This window comes from Vipera ursinii, assembly GCF_947247035.1.
Source record: "Vipera ursinii genome assembly, chromosome: 5".
Classification (NCBI taxonomy): domain Eukaryota; kingdom Metazoa; phylum Chordata; class Lepidosauria; order Squamata; family Viperidae; genus Vipera; species Vipera ursinii.
In genome coordinates this window covers 5,673,783-5,700,847 of record NC_139518.1, presented here as the reverse complement: position 1 = coordinate 5,700,847, position 27,065 = coordinate 5,673,783, and the positions used below count along the sequence as shown (strand labels likewise).

At 45.0% G+C, this 27,065-nt stretch overlaps 1 protein-coding gene across 1 annotated transcript in view; it reads left to right on the top strand.

The window, feature by feature from the left end:
* LOC310641160 (cytochrome P450 2J2-like) overlaps positions 1-25,413 on the top strand; it is a gene marked incomplete at both ends in the record, with an annotated part of 36,418 nt that extends 11,005 nt beyond the window's left edge. Inside the window, 5 exons of the mRNA XM_083363990.1 lie at positions 11,719-11,895; positions 15,415-15,556; positions 19,410-19,597; positions 19,785-19,926; positions 25,229-25,413. Coding sequence (XP_083220116.1) covers positions 11,719-11,895; positions 15,415-15,556; positions 19,410-19,597; positions 19,785-19,926; positions 25,229-25,413 — 834 coding nt within the window. The remainder of the gene's footprint in view (positions 1-11,718; positions 11,896-15,414; positions 15,557-19,409; positions 19,598-19,784; positions 19,927-25,228) is intronic.
* Between the last annotated feature and the right edge of the window lie 1,652 nt (positions 25,414-27,065).

Below are 27,065 nucleotides of genomic sequence, written 5' to 3'. Positions count from 1 at the left end.
GAATCTAGCCCATACCTTGGAAAATCCTATTGACCATGAAAATGAAAGTTGGGTTAGGGTTAGGGCTAGGGTTAGGGTTAGATCACTTTGCAGTCATGGATGTAAAAGTGTTTTAGGGCTAGATTCTAGGAGATTCTCAAAGGAAAGAGAACATAACAACTTTTCGTTCTGACTCTTTTGTGGGCTGCAGTGAAATAAATGGGAAATTCCCTTTATCAATAGATTTTTAGCTTACATATATCTTAATTACTTTTACATTCAACCTTTATAAGCAAATCAATATTCAAGTTTAACTTTTAATATTTATACTTCCAAGTTTTAAATGACCAAAGTTTTCTTTATTTCAGCTCATAACAAAATCTAGTATTCAAAGTACACATCTTGCCTATTTAAGTATATTCTATTTTAATTCCCACTAATAAGTCAAAACCTCAATTTTCTTCAGCCTTATTCTAGCTTTCTTTCTTTGCCAATTCGCCTTCCATTTCCATGCTTTCAAGTCATCAAATAGATCTCCCTGTATTATTATATATATTGTTTGAAGTAGAAAAGGCCATCTGGTTACCATTTTTTTGGAAGGAATAACAAATCGTCTCTCCATTTTTCCATCTCGACGTAATTGTCCTGAAATGTTTATCTTCCCTTCAGTCTGTTCTTCTTCTTGATCCTCAAGTTTCTTCTGGTTTGTATAGAAAGTCTTTTCCCTTTTCCATGTTGTCAGTCTCTTTTCTGGGTTTTCCATTAACTGTGTTTGTTGGTCAATTGAATCTTCTATAATCATATTTAATTGTTTCACTTCTATTACATTCTGTGTAGTTAATTCTTTAGTTGTAATCAAAATTTGGGTTCGTATATCTAGGCTGACATCTTGTTCTTTTCTGTAGCTTCTTACTTCATCAGTAGCTGTAAGAATAGTTTCATGAATTGCTTTCAACATCTGTTGAATATCTGTTCCTGATCTTCATCCATGTTCTCTTAATAGACTGTTAAGTTAAAAGCTTTACAATCAGAGAATGAAAATAATTTTGTCACTGAGTATAGAACACAGCTGGGCTTCTCACAGCTGATATCTGTCAAGGTTGCAGTCTTATCTATAGTCTGGGCTTCAAGCCAAGTCTCTTTTAGGCAATAACAAATTGTAATATCAGGTTTAGCCACAAGATGTCGCCCATAACATTTATGTTTTTTTAAATCACTTTTAAGTCATTTCATTTTCCCATTGAAAATGAAAATTAGGGTTAGGGTAAGGGCTAGGGTTAGGATTAGGATTAGGGTTAGATACGTTTGGAGTCAGGGCTGAAAAGGGGTGTTAGGGCTAGATTCTAGAAGGTTCTCAAAGGAAAGGGAACATAACAGCTTTTCGTTCAGACTCTTTTGTGGGCGGGAATGAAATACATGGGAAAATCCCATTGACCATGAAAATGAAAGTTGGGTTAGGGTTAGGGCTAGGGTTAGGGTTTAGGGTTAGATTACTTTGCAGTCATGGATGGAAGAACTGTGTTAGGGCTAGATTTTAGGAAGTTCTCAAAGGAAAGGGAACATAACAGCTTTTCGTTCAGACTCTTTTGTGGGCTGCAGTAAAATACATGGGAAAATCCCATTGACCATGAAAATGAAAGTTGGGTTTGGGTTAGGGCTAGGGTTAGCGTTAGGGTTTAGGGTTAGATCACTTTGCAGTCATGGATGAAAAAGGATGTAAGGAGGTTCTTAAAGGAAAGAGAACATAACAGCTGAAACAGTGAAATACATGGGAAACTGCCATTGAAAATGAAAATTAGGGTTAGGGCTAGGGCTAGAGTTAGGGTTAGGGTTAGATCCCTTTGGAGTGATGCCTTAAAAGTGGTGTTAGGGCTAGATTCTATGAGGTTCTCCAAGGAAAGGGAACATAGCAGTTTTTCATCCAGACTCTTATGTGGGCTGCAGTGAAATACATGGGAAAATCCCATTGACCTTGAAAATGAAAGTTGGGTTAGGGTTAGGGTTAGATCACTTTGCAGTCACGGATGAAAAAGTGTGTTAGGGCTAGATTCTATGAGGTTCTCCAAGGAAAGGGAACATAACAGCTTTTCATTCAGTTTCTTTTGTGGGCTGCAGTGAAATACATGGGAAAAATCCCATTGACAATGAAAATTAGGGTTAGGGTTAGGGCTAGGGTTAGATCCCTTCAGAGTCAGGGCTGTAAAGGGGTGTTAGGGCTAGATTCTAGGAAGTTCTCAAAGGAAAGGGAACATAACACCTTTTTGTTTGGACTCTTTTGTGGGCCACCCAGGCCTAGAACAGCCCATCAGAAGTTTGTGGATGCAATTTCCATAAATCCATTCTAGGCCTCGGAGGCCCAGGCCTGAATCCAGTAAGGTAACTGGTTGTTCAGGCATTTCAATCCCACCACTACATGTGCTCCTAGCTGTAGCATAGCCTACTTACTGGCCTTGTGCTCCTAGCTATAAGATGGCCAAAAGTGTAACTGCCCCTATACCCCACCCCCAGGGCCTAAACTGCCTAAAGGTTTATAAGGATATGCTACTCACCTCTTGAGAGAGGGTGGAGGCTGTAATGGCCTCACTTCCCTTCTCTTTCCCACCTATGCTTGTAACTTGAAATGACAAGACCGGGAAGGGGAAGTAAGTAACATTCCCTGAACACTTCCTTCTGAAGGGAACATTTATTTATTATTTATTTATTAATTTAATTTATATACCGCCCTTCTCTCAAGAGACTCAGGGCGGTGAACAGGGCAATACATAAAAATTGGATACAAAAATTAAAATTATTATTGAAAAGTTTTAAAAATACAATTTTCCTTTGAAAAACCCCCCTTCCCCCTCCCTCCTCCCCTCCCTACCTCCCCCCTATCTCCCCCCCTCCCCCTCTCCCTCCTCCCTCCCCTGCCTCCCCCCCCTCTACTTCCCCTCCTCCCCCCCTCCCCCCCGACTTCCCAGAGCAAAATACAAGGTATATATCTAAAAAGCAATCATAAACAATCATATACTAACAATTATAAACTCTAAAATCCATCACTCTCTAGCTTATATAGAGTAAACCAATCCTTAACAATACTAAATATGTATAAAGAACTAAAATAAAAGAAAACTAGCATCATTCCCATCTATGTTCTTCCACAATTCACTATTACCTAGACATATTCTCACTTACACATCACAAGCACCTATCCCTATTAACCTCTCTAGCCAAAATAGGCCATAATAGATAGTTCTTAGACAAATTAACCCGCATTAACCCACAAAAGTTTCTTCCTCTTCCTCTGTAGTAAATTGTCCATTAATTCCAAATTAAAAATTCTGTTACCATACATATCATCCTAAAACTCTTAAAAACACAACTACCACTTGACTATAAGTATATTGTGGAAGTTCCATAGATTTCTACTGGTCTTATTTTTTTATCTTTTTTGAGCGTTTTAAGGCAGCACGCGTCACCCTCTGTTCTCTAGGATCATCCAAAAGAGTTGCAGCTTGATCTCCTCCTGTACCCTTCTCATCTATCTGTCCATCTTCATCCTCTTGATGTTCTCCTTCTCCAGATCCCTCTGCAGCTTCCAGAAGTGTTGATGGGGTTGCTTTTAAAACATTGTTGTAAAAATCATGCGCTTGCTTCACAGTACCCAAACAGTACCTTTTGCCATCATACATGAAGCTCAACCCAGCTGGGATCTCCCATCTGAACCTTATATCTCTTAGCTTGAGCTCTTGCACAAGAAATATAAAGTCCTTCCTTCTCTTTAAAATCTTTGGAGGAATTTCTTTTAGAACCAAAACTTCTTGACCAGCAATCACAACTTTAGTATCATAGGCAGCTTGTATAACTTCATCTCTAATTTCCCTTTTTACAAAATAAACCACCACATCTCTAGGCAACTTTCTCTGCTTAGCAATCCACGAATTCACACGAAACACTTTGTCCATGCCTTGTTTTATTTCAGATGCTGGATGGTTCAATACCCCCTCAAAAGTGTTGTGACTCAGGGCCAGCCTGTGGGCCCGACAGCCGGGTCCGATGTATCGGAGGACTCAGATGTGGGGGAGGAGGGAAACGAACCGGCTGATGATGATTTGGAGACTTTGCAGAGTCCTCAGCCGGGAACCTCTTCTCAGCTGTGTGAGCCCGAGAGTGCGGAGGATGATGACCCACAGCTGGCCCTGTTCAAGGACGCCCGACGCAGGAGGCAGACGAGCAGGGACAAACAAAGGAAGGCTATGGGACTCCTCGGGAGGAGGCACAGGGAGACCACGCCCTGAGCTCTCTATAAAAGAAGTGTTTGGGGAGGGGCTAGTTGCTGAAAGCAACTTTTTCTTTGAGAAGTCAAGCTCTTGTATTTTTGTAACAGTGTAATTAAAACTTGGCAGAAGCCTTTTGATCTTGGACGCTTTCCAGACTCTTCCTTTGATTAGGGGTGCGAGAAGAGGGCTGGTTTAGAACAGTTTGCTTTCAGCCACCCACCCCTTAATACTACGATGGAGCAGCTTCTTGCCGAGAATGTCCAGCTCAACCAGCAACTCACCTTGCTGGCCACTCAGGTGGCACAACTGCAGGCTCAGGTACATGCTGCCCCCCCACCCAGGAGGAAATGTCAGATAGCTATGCCGGATAAATTCGCTGGTAATCCAGAACTGTTTCCTGCCTTCCTGGGACAATGCCAGCTTTATATCAGCGTGAAAGCAGCTGATTTCCCCACTGACCGAGATAAGGTGGGATTCGTGTTGAGCCTTCTGTCGGGAGATGCAGCTCGTTGGGGCACGCCTCTGTTGGCACAGCCTAGCCCTTTGTTGGATAACTTTGGGGGGTTTTGTGACCATATGCGCCTCATGTACGAGGACCCGATTAAGGCACAGACGGCCACCCGACGCCTGAAAGCTTTGAGGCAGGGTCAGCGCCCTCTACAGGCCTATATCAGCGATTTCCGGCTGCTTAGCCAGGATTCTGCCTGGAATGAGGCTGCGCTCGTGGATGCCTTTCAGGATGGCTTGTCAGAGGAGATGTTGGATGAGCTGGCCCGCGTGGACATTCCCTCAGACCTGAATGGGCTGATCCATCTTTGTCTGCGGATCGATGCCCGGCTGCAGCAGCGTAAGAGTCGCCGTGCCACCCCACAGACCCCTGCCGCCCCTGTTGTGCGTGAGCCCCCGGTCCAGAGGGAGGAGCCAATGGAGCTGGGTGCCGCCAGGTCCCGTCTATCGGTGACGGAAATGGACAGACGACGATCGGAGGGGTTGTGTTTTTACTGTGGGGACCCTGGACATTTGGCTGCTTCTTGCCCGAAGAAGCGTCAGCGGGCGTCAGTGACCAAGCCTGCCCCGAGAAAGTCCCCTGCTTTGTTATCGGGAAACGGCCCGAGCCCGATCTAGACGGTGTGAAAGATCGGGCGACCCACAACATCCACTCCGAGCGACGCCGTTCCAACGGTGCCTGTGAACCTCCACGGCATTTGATTTTGGAGGCACGTCTGATCCTCCCTGGCAAGTCAGAGGGGATTCCAGTCCATGCCTTAATTGACTCTGGGGCTACCACTAACTTTATGGATTCGGCCTTTGTGGCCAAATGGGCTGTTCCCCAGTGTCCAGTGGATCCGCCCATGCTTGTGGAGACCATCGATGGTCGAGTGCTCCTGTCCGGGCCTATCACGGCCGCCACGCAACCCGTGTGTATGGCCATCAGTACCCATGTGGAGGCCATTCAGTTCTACGTCACTTCGGATCTGCACTTCCCCGTGGTCTTGGGACTGGCGTGGCTCCGGGCGCATGATCCACAGATCTATTGGTCTCAGAACTTGGTCACCTTCCCAAGTTTGCAGTGCGTGGACCACACCCGCCATATCTGTGCCGGCCAGGTGGAGGGTTCCTCAGGGGTTTCCTTGCCTCCCGAACTGTCCGACTTTGCTGACGTGTTCAGCGAGTCAGAGGCGGACCAATTACCCCCGCACAGGCCCTACGACTGCTCCATTGACCTAGTCCCTGATGCGCCTCTCCCAGTGGGGCGTTTGTACTCCATGTCGGAGCCCGAGTTGGCTGCATTGCGGGACTTCCTGACGAAGAACTTGGCTCGTGGTTTCATCCGGCCCTCGTCCTCGCCAGTGTCTGCGCCCGTGCTCTTCGTCAAAAAGAAGTCGGGCGAGTTACGGCTTTGCTGTGACTACCGGAAACTCAACGCTATCACGGTGCGTAACCGCTACCCGCTGCCCCTCATCCCCGAGCTCTTGGACCGACTCCGGGAGGCTAAGATCTTCACGAAACTGGACCTGCGTGGAGCTTACAACCTCGTCAGGGTTCGGCCGGGTGATGAGTGGAAGACGGCGTTTGGTACTCGCTATGGACATTTCGAGTACACGGTGATGCCGTTTGGCCTGACCAACGCCCCCGCTGTGTTTCAGCATTTTATGAATGACGTCTTTCGGGATCTGTTGGACCAGTTTGTTGTGATTTACCTGGACGACATCCTGATTTACTCCCCGTCGCGTGAAGCGCATCATCAGCATCTCCGTCAGGTCCTGCAGCGCCTCCGGAATCATCGGCTGTTTGCCAAGTTGGAGAAGTGCCAGTTCTACCAGGTGACCATTGATTTCCTGGGTCACCGCATTTCTCCTGAGGGCATCGCCATGGAACCGAGTAAAGTTGAGTCATTGCAGAGTTGGCAACCCCCGCGTCGCGTGAAGGATATTCAGCGACTTCTTGGATTTGCCAACTACTATCGGACATTCATCCCTGGCTTTGCTGCCTTGACAGCCCCCCTCACCCGGCTCCTGCAGAAGAAGACTCGGTTCCAGTGGAACGCCCCCGAACAACAGGCGTTCCAAGCTCTGAAGGACGCCTTCATGAAGGAGCCCATCTTGAAGCATCCTGACCCGCAACGGCCGTTTGTCGTGGAGGCGGACGCCTCCGACATTGCCATTGGGGCCGTGTTACTTCAGGCAGCGACGCCCAACGGTACCCTTTTCCCTTGCGCGTATCACTCACGGAAATTGAATCCCTCGGAGCGCAACTATACCATCTGGGAGAAGGAGCTGCTGGCCATCAAGGCGGCGTTCGAGGCTTGGAGGCATCATCTGGAGGGGGCGCGGCATCAAATCGAGGTCCGGACGGACCACAAGAATCTGGAAAGCCTGCAGACCGCTCGGAATTTGAACCAACGCCAGATCCGGTGGTCCCTCTTCTTTGCGAGGTTTGACTTCCGGGTGCGGTACATACCAAGCGGGCACAACCAGAGAGCGGATGCTCTGTCCAGGAAGCCCGAGTACACCCGAGTGGAAGACAAGCTTCCGCCCAGGACCGTGATCCCCGTCGAGTCTTTTGCTGCGGTGCGGGAGCCGGTGGATATACGGGCTCGGATCCGGGAGGCGCAGCAGCAGGAGGCGTGGGTGGCTCAGCGGAAGGAAGAGGTGGGGCCAGATTCGCCTTGGTCGGTCACGGATGGACTCCTGTATTATCGTGACCGGCTCTATGTTCCAGGAGGGCCACTCAGGGGACTCGTCCTCAGCCAATGTCATGATAACCCGGCTGCGGGGCATTTTGGCCTGTTCAAGACTCTGAACCTGGTCTCCCGTACATTCTGGTGGCCCCGAGTCCGACACGATGTCCAGTCTTATGTCACCTCCTGCGTCCCATGCAGGCAGGCCAAGTCAGCGACAGGGGCCCCGCCTGGTTTACTGCAGCCTTTGCCAACGCCCAAGAGACCCTGGGGGGCTGTGTCCATGGACTTTCTGACGGATCTACCCCCATCCTCCGGCTTCACGACAGTGTTTGTGGTGGTGGACATGTTGACCAAGATGGCGCACTTCATCCCCTGTCGCGGCTTACCGTCAGCTCGCGCCACTAGTCGCATGTTCATCCAACAGGTGTTCCGGCTGCACGGCCTTCCCGATAGAGTCGTCTCCGATAGGGGGGCCCAGTTTACAGCCCGCTTCTGGCAGGAGTTGATGCGGGCGTTGGACATTAAGGTTTGCCTCTCGTCCGCGCATCATCCTCAGACCGACGGGGGTACCGAGAAGGTCATCGGCATTTTGGAGCAGTATCTGCGCTGCTACGTTAACCTGCAGCAGGACAATTGGGTGGACTATTTGGCCATAGCCGAGTTTGCCTTTAACAACTCGCAGCACACCTCCACGCAGATGACACCGTTCTTGGCCAATGTGGGTTATCACCCTCGGTTTTTCCCCCTTTCTCCCGTGGACTCACCGGAGCCGGCAGCGAACGAATTCATGGCGGAGTTACAGGCGATCCATCGGTTGGTGCGACGGCAGCTGGAGAAGGCCAAGGCCGACTACAAGAGGTTCGCCGATCGGTCGAGAAGGGATACGCCTCCATTATCGGTGGGGGATCGGGTCTGGCTGTCCACCAGGAACCTACCATCCACTCGGCCGGCGAGGAAGCTGGACCACCGTTACCTTGGACCGTTCCCAGTCGAGGCCGTCATCAACCCGGTCGCCTATCGTTTAACTCTGCCACGTTCCCTGCGCGTGCACCCCGTCTTCCATCGGTCCTTGTTGGTCCCCGAACAACCGGCTTGTCCACTTCGCCAAGCGGAACCTCCCCCATCAGGACCTCGTGATGGCGACAGCACCCCCGAGTACGAGGTCGCCAGCATCAGGGATTCCCGCTGGCTGAAAGGTCGCTTCCAGTACCTGATCGAGTGGAAAGGGTACGGGCCGGAGGACTTCACATGGGAAGACGCGACCGCCGTTCATGCCCCTGCGTTGGTGACTGCTTTTCACGAACAGTTCCCATCCCGACCGCATCCGGATCGGCAGACCCGGGGGAAGGGCCCTGCGGTGCGGGATAGTGTTGTGACTCAGGGCCAGCCTGTGGGCCCGACAGCCGGGTCCGATGTATCGGAGGACTCAGATGTGGGGGAGGAGGGAAACGAACCGGCTGATGATGATTTGGAGACTTTGCAGAGTCCTCAGCCGGGAACCTCTTCTCAGCTGTGTGAGCCCGAGAGTGCGGAGGATGATGACCCACAGCTGGCCCTGTTCAAGGACGCCCGACGCAGGAGGCAGACGAGCAGGGACAAACAAAGGAAGGCTATGGGACTCCTCGGGAGGAGGCACAGGGAGACCACGCCCTGAGCTCTCTATAAAAGAAGTGTTTGGGGAGGGGCTAGTTGCTGAAAGCAACTTTTTCTTTGAGAAGTCAAGCTCTTGTATTTTTGTAACAGTGTAATTAAAACTTGGCAGAAGCCTTTTGATCTTGGACGCTTTCCAGACTCTTCCTTTGATTAGGGGTGCGAGAAGAGGGCTGGTTTAGAACAAAAAGCCTCAGAAACCAGCTGCTTTAAATCTTCTTTAATATTCTCTTTTAGGCCTCTAATTCTAACAGCAAACTGCATCTGGTAAAATTGAGCCAGACTCTGTTCGCTATCCATTTTGTCTTTTAAATCTTCAATTTCCAATACTTTTGCTTCTAATATAGCATTCTTTTGGGTCAAGTCTTCCACTTGGTCATCCAGCACCTCCACACATTTAGCTACTTTATGCACTGAGGACAAAATGTCTACCTTCATCTCTCTAAGTTTCTGCTCCATCCTTTCTTCCATTCTCTGCTCCAATTTCTCCAATTTCTCCTCCATCTGTACAAATTTAACACCCATTGACTCCAAAATTAACTGGGTATGTTTTTCAAGATCCTTCGATGTCAATACATCAGGAGAATGCAACGCCTGCAGTAATGATTGTTGTTGCACCGGAGAATTTCCAGCACTCCGAAAAGTTCTAGGGGGAGGTTTAGCCGCCATCTTTTACTTACAATTGTGACGCACTTTCACTTTAAGTTTTAAGCAAAGTCCATCAAGCTTGAGAGTAAAATAAAATAATCCTCTTCATCTCTTCATCTTTCCCTCTTGTACTGCTCTGCCTGCTCTTTTCCTTTCATAGTCTCTCCTTCAAGCAGGGATGGTCGCAGACGCCTGGCTCTGCTCCATAAAGTCCGGAGCAGAGACGCTAGCTAGCTGGGAGCAGCCCAGGCTACTTGGGAGTTCAGTCCTTCAGCCGCCCGAGCTCCAAGCTCAGGCGGCCCCGGAGAACTCGACCCCTACCTGGGGGCTCACCCCCTCCTCTTCTCCCGAGGAGGGGGCTTCAAATTCGCCCGAACAGCTGATCGGCGCTGTTTCGGGCGAAAAATCACACAGCTGAGCCGCGGGCAGCCCGGGAAGGCTGTCTCCGGCGCCGCGGAGCCACCGGAAGTCATTCCCTGAACACTTCCTTCTGAAGGGAACATTTATTTATTATTTATTTATTAATTTAATTTATATACCGCCCTTCTCTCAAGAGACTCAGGGCGGTGAACAGGGCAATACATAAAAATTGGATACAAAAATTAAAATTATTAAAACATGATTAAACAATGCCCATAAATAATTCAAATTTAAAATTGAAGTCATAATAAAAATCCCACCCCGTCCCATTAGGCCAGGCCCGCTTGTTTAAAGAGATGGGTTTTAAGGTCGCGCCGGAAGGAGCGGAGATCGGGCGCTGCACCTATTTTGGCCAGGAAGGTCAGGATTGCTAAACTTTACACATAACTAGCTAAAGAGAAAGAAATTAACTGTCTCCTGCCAAGCAGTAAATGCTCTGGGGATAGAACAATAGGTAACTTTTTTCGAATCCGTAGTAACTTTGACCAGTTGTACTTGTGCTTTTATTCAGTTAGCCAAGAGTTTGAACCTGCTATCTGTCCAATTACACTTGGAGCAGGTGATCACTTCAACTCTGAAGTAAATCTTGTTTATCATTATGTACATCTGGAATCAGTTACCGGTTGAGCTCCGGATGGCGCCCGATCTTCGCTCCTTCCGTCGCGATCTAAAGACATTCTTATTTGAACAAGCCGGCCTGGCCTGATGGGGGATGGGTGGGGTTTTTATTGTTATTTTAATATTTGTATTTACTGTTTTTAGTGGGCATATATTTAATCCTTTTTTAACTTTTGTAACTCTGTATTTTTTATGCTTGCCCTGTTCACCGCCCTGAGTCCTTCGGGAGAAGGGCGGTATATAAATAAAATTATTATTATTATTGTTATTATTATTATTATTATTATTATTATTATTATTATTATTATTATTATTATTATTATTATTATTATTTACATCTTTTCATTTTACACAGGTAGCTCAGGGGGGTTGCAGGATTAAAATGCACAAACCCACCAGCACCCAAGGATAAGCAATGACTCCCTCACCTGATGCAAATGTCTTTGGAATCAGTCAGGTCTTCAATATCTTGCAAAAAACCCCTACCTTGGTTGGGAATATATGAATTTCTCTGAGTAGGGATGCTCATTTTTTGAGCCAAAAGATTATCATGAGGTGCTAACTCAAACTTACTCCTTTACAAGCTAGTAGAATGGGAAAATCCAACCCATGCCGTTGATTTATTATTTAGCCTGGCATGTGAATCCAGTTGAACTAATTTATTATATCGCAGATCAGTTAGCCATAGGTAAACAGGCTTTTGGAGACAATAAGATAATTTTATAATAGCTTTATAATAATTTATCTTCCTTTAATATTATTTGTTTCCTACAAGTATTTGGAAACTTTTCTGGAGAACTTTTGACGTCTGATACCATGTATTGTTTGCCATATTTTAATGTTTTTGTAATATTTTTGCTTGGTTATTAAATGCTATCTATTATTGTGAGCTGCTGAAAGTCTTTTAACTGTGTTGGGAACTACCAGTAACTACAAACTTTTCACCTACCTTTTTATTAGATGTATAGTGTGTTCCCACGATTAATGAACTACCTCCCAGGCCCTCACAAGAACGCCCTGGCTGCTGTGGATGTGATTGTCTCCTTTGCAAAGCAGGAAATAGAGAAACACAAAGAATTTCAATCTCTGCATGAGCCACAAGATTTCATCGATCATTATCTTCTTCAAATGGAGAAGGTATGGGTTTATTATAGCTCAATACATGAACAAGGAATTATTACATTCCTTGCTATAAGTAAACAGGGGGAGCTACTGATATTGTCTTCATTAGATTTTTCTTCTTTTTCATGCAATTCCTATTGTGACTTTAGCCCCTGCTAAATTCAGATTGCTTCTAAATAAATAAGAAATATATCGTACCTCTGCAACCTCAGACTCTTGCTAGATCTAGACAGTTCTTTGTGTAGGGAAATAGAAATTCGTGTTTGTCATCCTGTCATGTTTGCCTTCCACTCCTTTCCCCCTTTTCTAAAGAAATTCCACTAAGAAGGAAAAGAATTAACGGGGACTTTGGTTAATTCATACTTAAATGAATACTCTCCCTGAAATATTTGATAAAGGACAGATACTTTCACCGCCTTGTCTATCAGTAAAAATGTAAAACAATTTGAAACAATATTTTAATGTTTAATGTTTCAGTGTCTTCAGAAAAAGATTGTTTTTTTTTTAGAAGCAACATTTATCAATTTCAAGTTACTTTGCACCGGGTCACTTTATTTACAATTATATTGTAAATAAATGCCCTGGACCTGGCTATTTTGAACAACTATCGTCCGGTCTCCAACCTTCGCTTTCTTGCGAAGGTTGTTGAGAGCGTGGTGGTGCATGAGCTCACTCTGTTCCTGGAGGAAACTGATTACCTGGACCCGTACCAATCGGGCTTCAGGCCCGGGTACAGCTCGGAGACGGCATTGGTCGCGCTGGTGAATGATCTCTGGCGGGCTCGGGACAGGGGTTGTTCCTCTGTCCTAGTCCTATTAGATCTCTCAGCGGCTTTTGATACCATCGACCATGGTATCTTACTGCGGCGCCTCAGGGGATTGGGAGTGGGTGGCACCGTTTTGCAGTGGTTCTCCTCCTACCTCCTGGGTCGTTCGCAGTTGGTGTTGGCAGGAGGGCAGAGGTCAGCCTCGAGGCCTCTCGTTTGTGGAGTCCCTCAGGGGTCGGCCCTCTCGCCTCTCCTGTTCAACATCTATATGAAGCCGCTGGGGGAGATCATTCGTGGTTTTGGAGTGGGGTATCATCAGTATACTGATGATACCCAGCTTTTTATCTCTACCCCAACCCACCCCAGTGATGCCCTCGATGTGATGTCCCGTTGCCTGGAGGCAGTCTGGGTCTGGATGGGGAGGAACAGGCTTTGGCTTAATCCCGACAAGACTGAGTTGTTGTACGTACCGGCATCTCGGGAAATTCAGTTCATTCCATCTTTAACTATGGGGGGTGAGGTGTTACCCCTGTAGATAGGGCTCGCAACTTGGGTATCCTCCTTGACTCACAGCTCAGTTTGGAAGACCACGTAGGGGCTGTGGCCAGGGGGGCTTTTGCCCAGGTTCACCTGGTGCACCAGTTGTGGCCCTATCTGGACTGGGATGCCCTTCGTACAGTCACTCATGCGCTTGTGACCTCTCGGATAGACTACTGCAATGCCCTCTACATGGGGCTGCCCTTGAGGACCACGCAAAGGCTTCAACTGGTGGAGAATGTGGCCACGTGAGTGGTGATGGGGGTTTCCCGATACTCCCATGTAACACCTTTGCTCTGCAAGCTGCATTGGCTTCCAGTTGCCCTCCAGGTGAGATTCAAGGTGCTGGGGATGACCTATAAAGCCCTAAATGGCATGGGTCTGGATTACCTACGGGAGCACCTGCTGCCAGCATCAACTTCCCTTCATCCTGTGTGCTCCCACAGAGAGGGCCTCCTCAGGGTGCTGTCGGTCAGGGATTGCCAGTTGGCGGCCCCCAGGGGGAGAGCATTCTCTGAGGGCACGCCAGCCCTTTGGAATCAACTCCCTGTTGAGCTCCGGATGGCTCCCGACCTTCGCTTTTTCCGCCGTGACCTGAAGACTTGGTTGTTTGAACAGGCCGGCCTGGACTAAGGGTTTGGGTTTATTTTTTAACTATTTATTGTTGGGGCTAAATTAATTTAATTTATTTTTAATTTTTGTATCTTGTGTTTTATTGCCCTGTACACCACCCTGAGTCCTTTGGGAGAAGGGCGGTATAGAAATTTAATAAATAAATAAAATAAATAAATAAATATACCATCAGTCTTGAGTGTACTATTAGCCTGGTCACCACATTGAAGATTTACAGTCTTCTTAATATTGGACCCCATTCTTAAACCATTAAGGCAGGTGTTCCACTCTCTATGAATGGTTTAAGGATGGTTCATTTTTCACTCTCTATCATGATATCATCAGTATATAATAGCACCTGTGAGTGTTATAATCGTAGGTTTCTGGTTACAGTGTCCATATTGGGTATAAAGAACAAGGTTGATTGGTTGAACCATAGTGGATGGAAAAGAAACAGATCATATGGTACTTGATAACAATGTGGAACTTGGCATCAAGAGCATGTGAAGTGTTAGTGCCACTTTATACTGCACTGCTGAGACCACACTTGGAATACTACATCCAGTTTTGGTCGCCATGATGCAAAAAGCTCTTGCGACCCTAGAAAAAGTGCAGAAAATTGTAACAAAGATGCTTAGGGAACTGGAGGCTAAAACATAAAGAACAGTTGCAGGAACTGGGTATATTCAGTTCAATGAAGAGAAGGACTGGGGTGACATGAGTTTTTTTATTATTATTTATTCACTAAATTTTTATGCTGCCCATCTGCCCTACAAGATGATAGCAGTCTTCCAATATTTAAGGGGCTGTCACCAAGAAGAGGGGATCAAGAAGCAATGGATAAAAATTTATCAAAGAGACATCCAATGTAAAACTAGGGAAAAATTTCCTGACAGTGAGAACAATTAATCAGTGGAGTGGCTTTGTCATCGGAGGTTATGGATGTTCTATCACTGGAGGGTTTTAAGAACAGATTGCATAGCAATTTGTTTGGAATGGTATAGAATCTCCTGCTATCAATCAAATGTTTTTTTCAAGCTCAACTGACTGCCACATGTATGGTGGTTTGTTCTCAAGTTGCTACATAAATAGGCAGATAGCATGTATTATGTCAGTTGTCCCAGAATTCTTCATGATGTTGCATTGATTTGGTGAAAGCTTAATGATGACTCAGAAGAATCTAGCATGCATTCAGAATTCTCATGGTGTTTCATAGTATTCTCAAAAGCTTACAGTTTGAACAGTCATGCCCATCTCTTTTAAGCATAACTTTAAATTAGAATGCATGGAGATAATCCTGGTTGTGAATTTTTGGGATTCCCCCTAGTAGGTACCCATAATCACTGTTCCACATGCAAGCATTTACTGAGGTAACCAACCATAAAATAAAAGGAAATGAATTCAAGTTCTTTGAAAGTCAAATCTCTCTTTGATCTTGGCTATTTTAAGATAGTGTTTTAGTGTAAATTTGTCAGTCTAATTGTGACTCTTCTGCATTGATTTTCCTATATAATCATAGGAGTATATTTATTCTAGTGACTTATGGCACAGAGGGAAAAATAATCACAAGAAACCTTCATAGAATTATTGCAATTTTCATTTTCCATTTTAAACATCAGAGCAGGAATGACCCCAACTCTACCTACAATGAAGACAACCTGGCTCAGTGTATTTTTGATTTTTTTTCTGCTGGAGTAGACACAACCTTTGCTACTATGATGTGGGCACTGCTTCTCTTGACAAATCATCCTGACATCCAAGGTGAGAGAAATCTAGGCTGTGGGAACAAGGGCCAGTTTCAGGTTCTAAAACACAGAGGAATTATTTGAAAATACTCTTCATAATAATTTTCCAATTTAGATTCTTGACCATATAAACTGCAGTACGAACTTAGCAGGTTTAAAGAAAAGCCAGGAATGCACATATATAGAGTCTTGGGGGCAATTAAGCTGACTTTGTAATAATGCCGCTTGGGGGGTGTATGAAAGCCCTAATAAGCAGGCATATACATAGAATGAAGGCTACTGCTAAGCTTGTAAGCCGCCCTGAGTCTTTGGAGAAGGGCGGGATATAAATGGAATTAAAATAAATAAAATAAATAAATAAAATAAAACATTATGTCAACTCTACAACAAACCTGGCTGCAGCCATCTTGCTAATTCAAGGTTGCCACATGAATGGGAGGGGGAGCAGAGGATTTCTACTAGTCTAAACAATTCTATGTCCCATGGGAACCAAGGTCATTTTTGTTGGTTAGGCTGGGGGGGGGTTGAGCATCTTGGCAGAAAGCCCACTGAAGTATTCTATAGAGAAACATAGTTGATTGCAGAGCACTGGGGTAGGAAGTTTAACTTTGTAATAGTGTAACTCTTTGGAGAAGATTTCAGACTTGGTTTCACTTTTGACTGTGCCAATACTATGTAACCAATAAACATGTTCTTTGAGGAATCTATCAGCCTCAGAGTTCTGATTTATTTGGTCTCGTCTATCAGAACACTGACACATTTAGTGATTAACTAAAAGTTGAACATCAATACAGATCTAAAACAGTTAACACACTTTAAATGCAGAAATCTACCAAGGTTTTCAGATTTGTTACTTGTTTCTGGCCTATATTGTGTATACACAACCAAATTCAGTAAGATAATAAACAGGGGGGAAAATCAAAATGGTGGCCATGAGCAGATGCATGATACAAGGCTCCCTACTATGGAAATAAGGGATGGGAGTATTGTGGGATGTTCCTTGCCACTTGGGGCACCAAATGAACCCTCCACCTTCTCCTTAAATCTAACTTCTTCCTAACCTGCTACCTCTTTGTCTGCTACTTGAGTGGAGGTTGGAGGGACCAAGACGGGATGGCTGCAGCAAAGGGGTTGAAGGTGTGGTGAAGATGGGAGACCAAAGAAGGTTGGAGCTTGCACAGAGGATTGGCCAAGGATTGGGAACCAGCCAAGGCTTGTGTTTGAGGTCATCGCGTCCGCAGATAATCGCCCGGCCGCCCTGTTTAGGGTGACTCGCTCCCTCCTTAATCAGGAGGTGAGGGAGGATCCCTTGCAGGGTCGTGCCGAGGAGTTTGGTCAACATCTGTCGGATAAAATCGCTCGGATTCGGACCGGTTTGGACTCCAGCTGGGCAGAGTCTGACGATCAGGACACGGGCGGTCTTGTCAATGTTATCTGGGAGGAGTTTGATTCTGTGACCCCTGATGAAGTGGACAGGATTATGGGGAGGTTGAGCTCCACCACATGTTTATTGGATCCGTGCCCTTCCTGGCTGGTTTATGCAGCCAGGGAGAGGACACGAGGCTGGTTCCAGGCGGTGATATCTGCTTCTTTGAGTGAGGGTAATTTCCCCACCGTCTTGAAGGAGGCGGTGGTGAGACCTCTCCTCAAGAAGCCTGCCTTGGACCCAGCAGTCTTGAACAACTTTCGTCCAGTCTCCAACCTTCGCTTTCTTGCGAAGGTTGTTGAGAGTGTGGTGGCGCATCAGCTCCCTCTGGTCCTGGATGAAGCGGATTATCTGGACCCGTACCAATCGGGTTTCAGGCCCGGGTACAGCACGGAGACGGCATTGGTCGCTCTGGTGAATGATCTCTGGAGGGCCCGGGATAGGGGATATTCCTCTGTCCTGGTCCTATTAGACCTCTCGGCGGCTTTCGATACCATCGACCATGGTATCCTGCTGCGGCGTCTCAGGGGATTGGGAGTGGGAGGCACAGTTCTTTGGTGGTTCTCCTCCTATCTCCTGGGACGTTCGCAGTCGGTGTTGGCAGGGGGGCAGAGATCGGCCCCTAGGTCTCTCGTTTGTGGAGTTCCTCAGGGTTCGGTTCTCTCGCCTCTCCTGTTCAACATCTACATGAAACCGCTGGGTGAGATCATTCGTGGTTTTGGAGTTGGGTATCATCAATATGCTGATGATACCCAACTTTTCATTTCGACCCCAAACCACCCCAGTGATGCCCTCGCTGTGATGTCCCGTTGCCTGGAGGCGGTTCGGGTCTGGATGGGGAGAAACAGACTTCAACTCAACCCTGACAAGACTGAGTGGCTGTACATTCCGGCATCCCAGGACATTCAAAACGTTCCATCACTTTCTATGGGGGGTGAGTCTTTACCCCCCGTAGATAGGGCTCGCAACTTGGGAGTCCTCCTTGATGCACGGCTCACCTTAGAAGATCATGTAGTAGCCGTGACCAGGGGGGCTTTCGCACAGGTTCGCCTGGTGCGGCAGTTGCAGCCCTATCTAGACCGGGATGCCCTGTGTACGGTCACTCATGCGCTCGTGACCTCTCGTCTTGACTATTGCAATGCTCTCTACATGGGGCTCCCCTTGAAGACCACTCGGAGGCTCCAACTGGTACAGAATGCGGCCGCGAGAGTTGTCTTGGGAGTTTCCCGGTACTCCCATGTTACACCTTTGCTCCGCGAGCTGCATTGGTTACCAGTTGTCTTCCGGGTGAGGTTCAAGGTCTTAGTGATGGTTTTTAAGTCCTTACATGGCATGGGTCCGGAATACCTCGGGGACCACCTGCTGCCGGCGTCAACTCCCCTCCGCCCCGTGCGTTCCCACAGAGAGGGCCTCCTTAGGGTGCCTCCGGTCAGGGAATGTCGGCTGGTGGCCCCCAGGGGGAGGGCCTTCTCTGTGGGCGCTCCGGCTTTGTGGATCCAGCTGCCGGTTGAGCTCCGGATGGCACCGGATCTCCGCTCCTTCCGTCGCGGGTTAAAGACCCATTTATTTGAACAAGCTGGCCTGGCCTGATGGGGAATCACTTAGGGTTTTAATATTTATATATATTTTTATTGTTTTTATTGTGGGCAATAATTTAATTCTTTTTTAATTTTTGTATTTTTGTAGTTTTAAGATATGCCCTGTTCACCGCCCTGAGTCCTTCGGGAGAAGGGCGGTATAAAAATTTAATAAATAATAATAATAATAATAATAATAATAATAATAATAATAATAATAATAATAATAATAATAATAATAATAATAATAGATTGGGTGCAGAAAGAGCAGAGCCAACCTAGTGTCATCATCATCAGTGTTGAGGGATGTGGCCAGGATGATAATGTCAAGAAGGGGAGAGCTGGCCAGTGTGAATCTGAAGGTGTCGCAGGTCTGGAGACTCTGGTAGAGAGTGTGTGCTGAAGGCAGATGGCTGGCTGAGGGGTAGTGATGAATGGACTTGAATCTGGAGCCAGCTTGGAAACTTAACAAGCTTCTTGGAGCTGGAAGCAAGAACTGGCCCAGAGCCCAGAACGTCAACAGAGGCCTTGGCCATAAAAAGTGTGGTCTGGATCAGAGACTGGAGAAAGGATGCATTGAATTCTGAAGACTGACGAGACTGAAGAAGATTCAGTGGAATATTTGAATTGAAGCAGCAATTTGCATCAATATTCTGAATCTGTTTGAACTGTATCTAATCAGAGCCCAGGAAGGACATTTTTAATCTGCTCTCCTTTATGACATCCAAAAGGAGGATGAGATTACCTTTAATGCCCTAAAGCTTGTCCTACATCCTAAAGTTCCACTAAGGATTACAATTCAGAAATAAATAAATGAAACACAATATTGAAAATGAAGATTTCTTTTCCATCATTTTTTTTTCTAGAGAAAGTCCAGAAGGAGATTGAAGATGTGTTTGGCATCTCAGGGTCAATTTCCTATCAGGATCGGAAGAAGCTGCCCTACACCAATGCTGTGATTCATGAAATGCAGCGTATCGAATATGCCTTGCTCGTTGGGGCTCCCAGGCAAAGTAAAAAGGATGTGAAGATGAGGGGTTACCACATTCCTAAGGTAAGAAACATGGTCAGTCTGCATTCCACTAATCCAACATGAAAGGAAAAGCAGAATATAGATTTGGATAGAAACTCTCTATTCAGGAACTAAAACCAAATGTTTCATGAATATTGTTTGAACTTTTCTGCCTATTTCCCTTATGAAACCGGTCTCTTTAATTATCTCTCTCTCTCCTTTTTGACAGGGGACCTCTATTATCCCAGACCTGCGCTCTGTTCTTCTTGATCCTGAACAATGGGAGACACCTGAAGAATTCAACCCAAATCACTTTTTAGATAAGGACGGGAAGTTCATTGAACGAGAAGAGTTTCTGCCCTTTGGAATAGGTACGTTCATGAGCCCAAAGCAGTGTATAACTTTTAGGAAAGCTAAGGCAGAGTAAGCCAAGACCGGCAATTAATGCTAAAATTAAAAAAAAAACCACCCCAAAACCCCAAACACCTTTTTTCAATGTTTAAGGAAGAGTGGAGCAGTGGGCTAATGCCTCCTTAAGTAACACCAGCTGCCTGCAATTAGTGCAGGTTCGAGTCCCAACAGGCTCAAGGTTGACTCAGCCTTCCATCCTTCCGAGGTAGGTAAAATGAGGACCCAGATTGTTGGGGGCAATTAAGCTGACTTTGTAATAATGCCGCTTAGGGTGTGTGTGTGAAAGCCCTAACAAGCAGGCATATACATAGAATGAAGGCTACTTCTAAGCTTGTAAGCCGCCCTGAGTCTTCGGAGAAGGGTGGGATATAAATGTAATAAAAATAAAAATAAATAAAATAAAAATGATAGATCCACTACAGGGAGCGGATGGCAATAAGACAACAGGTCGCAGGGAGAGAGCAGAACAGCTTAATTCCTTCTGCCCATCTGTTTTTATGCAAAAGGAAGAAATAGCACAGCCTATCGAAAGCAGCTCTGAGGGAGATAGACAGAACCCACAGACAAATCAAAATAGGCAAGGAAATGGTAAGAAAACATCAATCCCCCTTAAATGGGTATCAATACCCTGGACCAGATGGTTTGTATCTCAGAGTTCTGAAGGAGTTGATAGATGTAATCACCAAGCCACTGAATGTAATATTTCAAAGCTCATATACTATAGGGGAGGGATGCAGTGGTTCAGTGGGTTAGGACGCTGAGCTTGTCGATCAGAAGGTCGGCAGTTTGGCGGGTCAAATCCCGAGTGCCGCGTAGCAGAGTGAGCACCTGTTACTTGTCCCAGCTTCTGCCAACCTAGCAGTTCGAAAGCACGTAAAAATGCAAGTAGAAAAATGGGGACCACTATGGTGGGAAGGTAACAGCATTCCATGCACCTTTGGTGTCTAGTCATGCCGGCCACATGACCATGGAGACGTCCTCGGACAAGCGCTGGCTCTTCGGCTTTGAAACGGAGATGATCACCAGCCTTTACCTATACTATAGGGGAACTACCAAATGACTGGAAAAGAACTGATGTGGTACCAAACTGCAGAAAGGGAAATAATATATCCAGGAAATAATAGACCCATCAATACCTGGGGAAGTCCTGGAAAAGCTAATCAAGTGGAGGGTAGGTGACCACCTAGAAATGAAGGTGATTACTAACAACAACAACCAATTAACAACCAAGAGCAAAGCTCTTACTATCTACACTATCCCACTTCAATGAAGCCCCTCTGGAACTGAACAATTGCTTTCAATAGCCACAATAGCCACCCCCTGGGAAAAAATATGCAGACACCCGTAAAAGAGCATTCATCAGTAGTTCCTTAAAAGGAGGCACAATCCAGCATTTCTGTGATGGGGGGGGGAAAGTATCCCAGACTTCCCTAAGAAAAATAAGATGAATATTGGAGATAGGAGAGTCGATTCTTAGGGGAACAGAAACTATAGTCTGCAGACATGGCAGTCAATTTAAGGAGGTATATTGTCTCCCTAAGGGACGTGGTGGCTCAGTGGGTTAGGACGCTGAGCTTGTCGATCAGAAGATCGGCAGTTTGGCGGGTCGAATCCAGAGTGCCGCGTAGCAGAGTGAGCGCCTGTTACTCGTCCCAGCTTCTGCCAACCTAGCAGTTCGAAAGCACGTAAAAATGCAAGTAGAAAAATAGGGACCACTACGGTGGGAAGGTAACAGCGTTCCGTGTGCCTTTGGCATCTAGTCATGCCGGCCACATGACCACGGAGATGTCCTCGGACAAGCGCTGGCTCTTCGGCTTTGAAACGGAGATGAGCACCGGCCCCTAGAATCGAAAACGACTAGCACGCATGTGCGGGGGAACCTTTACCTTTTTATTGTCTCCCTGGAGCAAAAATCAAAGATGTAACTAAGTACCTTACTAAAATAATCAATCCCAGGGATTACTACCCCTTTCTTCTCCAACACTTGGGGACCAATGACACAACTATGAATCTGAAAACAATAGCAAGACATTACGAATAGGTAGGGAAGAAAGTTAAAGTTAGGAGCACAAGTGGCATTTTAATCTATACTTCCAACAAAAGGCCAACATCCAATGAGGGAGCAAAGAGTTTTAGAAACGAACCACTGGCTTCCCAGACCATGGTCTGCATTACCTACATGAAGGGCTACCGGCAAGGGATGGACTACACCTCACAAAAACTGGAAAGAATATATTTGGAAAATGACTGGCTCATCTTATCAAAAGGGCTTTAAACTAAAATTGAAGGGGGAGAGGTGCCAATCCTCATGACCATTAGAACCTAATTCCAAGCAAAAACCACTAAATAACCAAATCACATAAGGAGGTAGGGAGTAAATAGAAAGAATAAATAAAAAAAGAAAAACACAATGAAGTAGAGAGTGATGGAAATCCTAGTTAGAAAGTAGGAGTTATAAGAAACATACCAAAGACCCAAAAAGGACTCCAATGCCTGAACATTAAATGCTCAAAGTTTAGGGAACAAACAGGGTGAATTTGAAGTATTAGTATGTGAAGGCAGATAGGACATAGTTGCATTACTGAAACTTTGTGGGATGAAACTCATGACTGGAATATGCTGATGGAAGGATACAAACTATTCAAAAGAAACAGACCTAACAAAAGAGGAGTTGGAGTTGCATTTTATATATAAATGATTACTACAGCTCTACAGAAATATCCAAAATCAAGGATGAAAACCTGCTAGAATCCATATAGATCAATGTAAAAGGAAAAAATCTGACATTATAGGAGTATACTACAGGCCAACCAACCAAGTAGAAGAAACTGATAAGCTCTTTGCTAACAAATTAACAAATGTATGTAGGAAATATACCACAGTAGTAATGGAAGACTAACCACCCTAATATCAACTGGGAGACAAACTTTGCAGCAAGTGGGAGAATGAACAGATTCCTAACCAACATCTGACAATTTTGTCATCCAAAAGGTAGAGGAAAAGCTGTACTGGACCCAATTCTTACTAATAGAGAAGTGATAGAGGGAGTTAAAATTGCAGAACCTTGAGTAAGAATGACCATGTCATTTTGGACTTCAATATAATGCAAACACAAACAATAGAATATAATCCAACTAGTGTCTTAAACTTTAAAAGAAGTGATTTCAAGAAACTCAAAGAGAACCTAAGAAAAATTCCATAGATAAAAATCCTAAAGGGGACAACAACTCAAGAAACATGGGAAACTCTGAAAAATATGATCATAAAAACCCAGTCCAACACAATACCGCTGAAAAAGAAAAACAAGAAATCCAAGAAGAACCAAGCCTGTTTTCACAAACATCTCTCAGATAAACTGAAAGACAAAAAGGATAAGTACAAAAAATGGAATGAGAGACACATAAGTAATGTAGAATATCAGCAGATAGCCTGTATCTGCCAAGATGAAATCAGGAAAGCAAAGGCTCAGAACAAGTAAAGACTTGCAACAAAAGTCAAAGATAATAAATGATAATAAACAGTCGGTCCACTAAAGAGAGAAGATAGAAAGGAAGTAACAGGCAGTAGAGAGAAAGAACTGCTTAATTCATTTTTTTTTAATCAGACTTCATGCAAAAAGAAATTATAGTCCAGTCTACCAAAAACATATATTTCTAGACAGACTAGAAATGAAAATTAAAATATGCAAGAAAATGGTAAGAGAACACCTGTCTGATCTTGACTAATATAAATTACTGGGACCTGATGGATTACATCCCAGTTCTGAAGGAGCTGGAAGATATTATCTTAGAACTATTGTACTATATCTTTCAAAAGTCCTGGAGCACTAGGGGTGATGTAATAGCAGTATCCCAGTATTTGAGGGGTTGCCACAAAGAAGAGGCCGTCAATTTATTTTCCAAAGCACCAGAAGGCAAGACAAGAAACAATGAATGGAAACTACTCAAGGACAGAAGCAACCTGGAATTAAGAGAAACTTCCTAACAGTGAGGACAATTAACCAGCCGTTGGTGCTTCATTACTGGAGATTTTAAAGAAAAGCAAGGACAGCTAGCTGTCTGAAATTTATTTATTTATTTATTTATTTATTAAACTTTTATACCGCCCTTCTCCCGAAGGACTCAGGGCGGTGTACAGGGCAATAAGTATTAAAAGACAAAATACAAAAGTTAAAAAACAATTAAATGTTATGCCCAATATATACAATAATTAAAAACCATGTTTAAACCCCAAACCCATCAAACCAGGCCAGATTGCTCAAATAAATAAGTTTTTAGATCCCGCCGGAAGGAGCGAAGGTCGGGGGCCCTCCGGAGCTCAACCGGCAAGTGGTTCCACAGGTCTGGCGTGCCCACAGAGAACGCTTTCCCCCTGGGGGCCACCAGTCGACATTCTTTGATCGGAGGCACCCTGAGGAGGCCCTCTCTGTGGGAGCGCACTGGAAATGATATAGGGTCTCCTGGTTGAGCAAGGGTTGGACTAGAAGACCTCCAAGGTTCCTTCCAGCTCTATTCTGATTGATAGATTGATTGACTATAAGCCATTATGTGGTTGTTAAAAACAGATTGTGTCAGGCAAGCCTTATTGTCTTCTTTAATAAAGTTACTAAATTAATGGACCAGCAAAATGCTGTAAACGTAGTATGCTTGGACTTCAGGAAGGCATTTGAAAAAGTAGAGTCTACTTTTTGATAAGATAGAAAAATATGGGATAGACCAGGGGTAGGCAACCTCGGCTCTTTTATGACTCATGGACTTCAACTCCCAGAATTCCTGAGTCAGCATAGCTGACTCAGGAATTCTGGGAGTTGAAGTCCATGAGTCATAAAAGAGCCGAGGTTGCCTACCCCTGGGATAGACCATGCAATTGACTGACCAACAACACCCAATGGGTAGTACTTAATCATGAGAAGGGTACTGCCCATCTCTGGAAAAAACATACCATATCAGGGATTTTTTTTCCCCATGAATGTATAGTGTAGCTTTGGCAATGGTCTACCATTTTGTATAAGTTTTATTAAATTCATCCCTGAAGGCCTGTTCACAAACAGAGGAAAGCTGGGGAAATACCTCTGCGAATTAAATCTGCTAGAAGCAGAATAAAAGGATAACAGAGTTGGAAGGGAGCTTGGAAGCTACTGGGATTCAATTTGGAAATCTATTTTTACTGTCACCATTTTCCCCCCAGATTTTGTTGATGATAGGGTATACTCTGAAGAACAGATTATTACCTGTTTTATGCGTGCCTTTGTTTTATCTACAGGCCAACGTTCCTGTGTGGGAGAGCAGCTGGCAAGAATTGAAACCTTCATCTTTCTGACCAGCCTGTTGCGGGTCTTCAGACTCCAGTTGCCTGAAGGAGTGAAACAAATCAATCTGTCCCCTATTGTAAAGCTGACAGTGCATCCACAGCCTTATAAACTGTGTGCTATTCCCACACAGGCTTAAATATATAAGACTCCATAAAAAGCATACAACTATGTGCTATTCCCACACAGGCTTAAATATATAAGACTCCATAAAAAGCATACAACTATGTGCTATTCCCACACAGGCTTAAATATATAAGACTCCATAAAAAGCATACAACTATGTGCTATTCCCACACAGGCTTAAATATATAAGAGCCCTGGTGGAGCAGTGGGCTAATGCCTCCTTAAGTAACACCAGCTGCCTGCAATTAGTGCAGGTTCGAGTCCCACCAGGCTCAAGGTTGACTCAGCCTTCCATCTTTCCGAGGTAGGTAAAATGAGGACCCAGATTGTTGGGGGCAATTAAGCTGACTTTGTAATAATGCCGCTTGGGGGGTGTATGAAAGCCCTAATAAGCAGGCATATACATAGAATGAAGGCTACTGCTAAGCTTGTAAGCCGCCCTGAGTCTTCGGAGAAGGGCGGGATATACTGTAAATGGAATTAAAATAAATAAATAAAAATAAATAAATAAATATAAGACTCCATAAAAAAGCATAAAACTAATTACAGAATAGTTATTCAATATGGTAAATGCAAATATTTACTTGGTGTCTCTTCACTTAATATAATGTTTTGCTTCCTTTTATTCTGCATTGAAACTTATTCAACCTATAGCTGCATTCACACAATGTACCAAATCAGGTCAATGAAAGACTAGGAGGCTGTGTATGAAAAAAAAATGTGCTAAGCAAGGTTCTTATGTTTTCCCTTTGTTTTCTTTGGGTGCCAAGAAAACATATCACTTTCCATTTAGTCTTAGTATCATTTTTCAGTTTTAATGAATTTGTCCTATGGGCTTCATGTTAACCAGCCAGAGCAAATTTCATAGATCCAAAATCATACTGACATACTTGAAAGGATGAAATGATGCTGTCAGATTTAATAGAACATGAAAAGATGTGCCAACCAGTGCATTTTACATCCTACACTCAGACCTGAACCTAGACGTGATCCAAATATAGGATTTATCTAAAGTCTTCTGTTGTTACTACCTAATCATTTTCTCTGCAACCCTTCCCAAAGAAGACATTTTTTGCCAGTATTGCTCCAGCTGTCTTTTCTGGCAATTCCTTCCCCAGAATTGTTTGATTATTCAAAATCTTCCTCTAAATCAGTGCAAAGAAAGAGGTCCCTTGGTGTTAATCCTGACCACTGCATTCAGGAGATTGGGTAAGTACCCAATGCAAGAGGCTGCCAGGCTTCTGGGACATTTCCCAAATAGCTACAGAAAGCAGTTGATACCATCTAAATAAAATGGTGGGTAGTAGCAGAATATTCCTGGTATAAGGAAAGTGATCTCATCATGACTGATGTGAATGTCTTTGATCTTCAGATCCCATACTAGCTGAGAAAAAAACAGACCAAGTGTATGCTTCTCTCAGTGTGAGTTAGCATCATGATAACTTTTTGATTTTGTCTTTGTGGCCATTGATTTCCGAGTCACTCAGACCTTGTCCTGATGGCCTAGACATTTTTGAATATAAGAAGCCTGGATGAATTTACCAACATCAGGGCAATGAGGCCAAAGCCTTGGCAGTGACAAAGGCAGTACAGCAGCCGTACTCACTGTTAGATACTGGGTTCGTTGCTTCAATGACGAGACGAGGCGAGTGAGTTCAGCAAAGA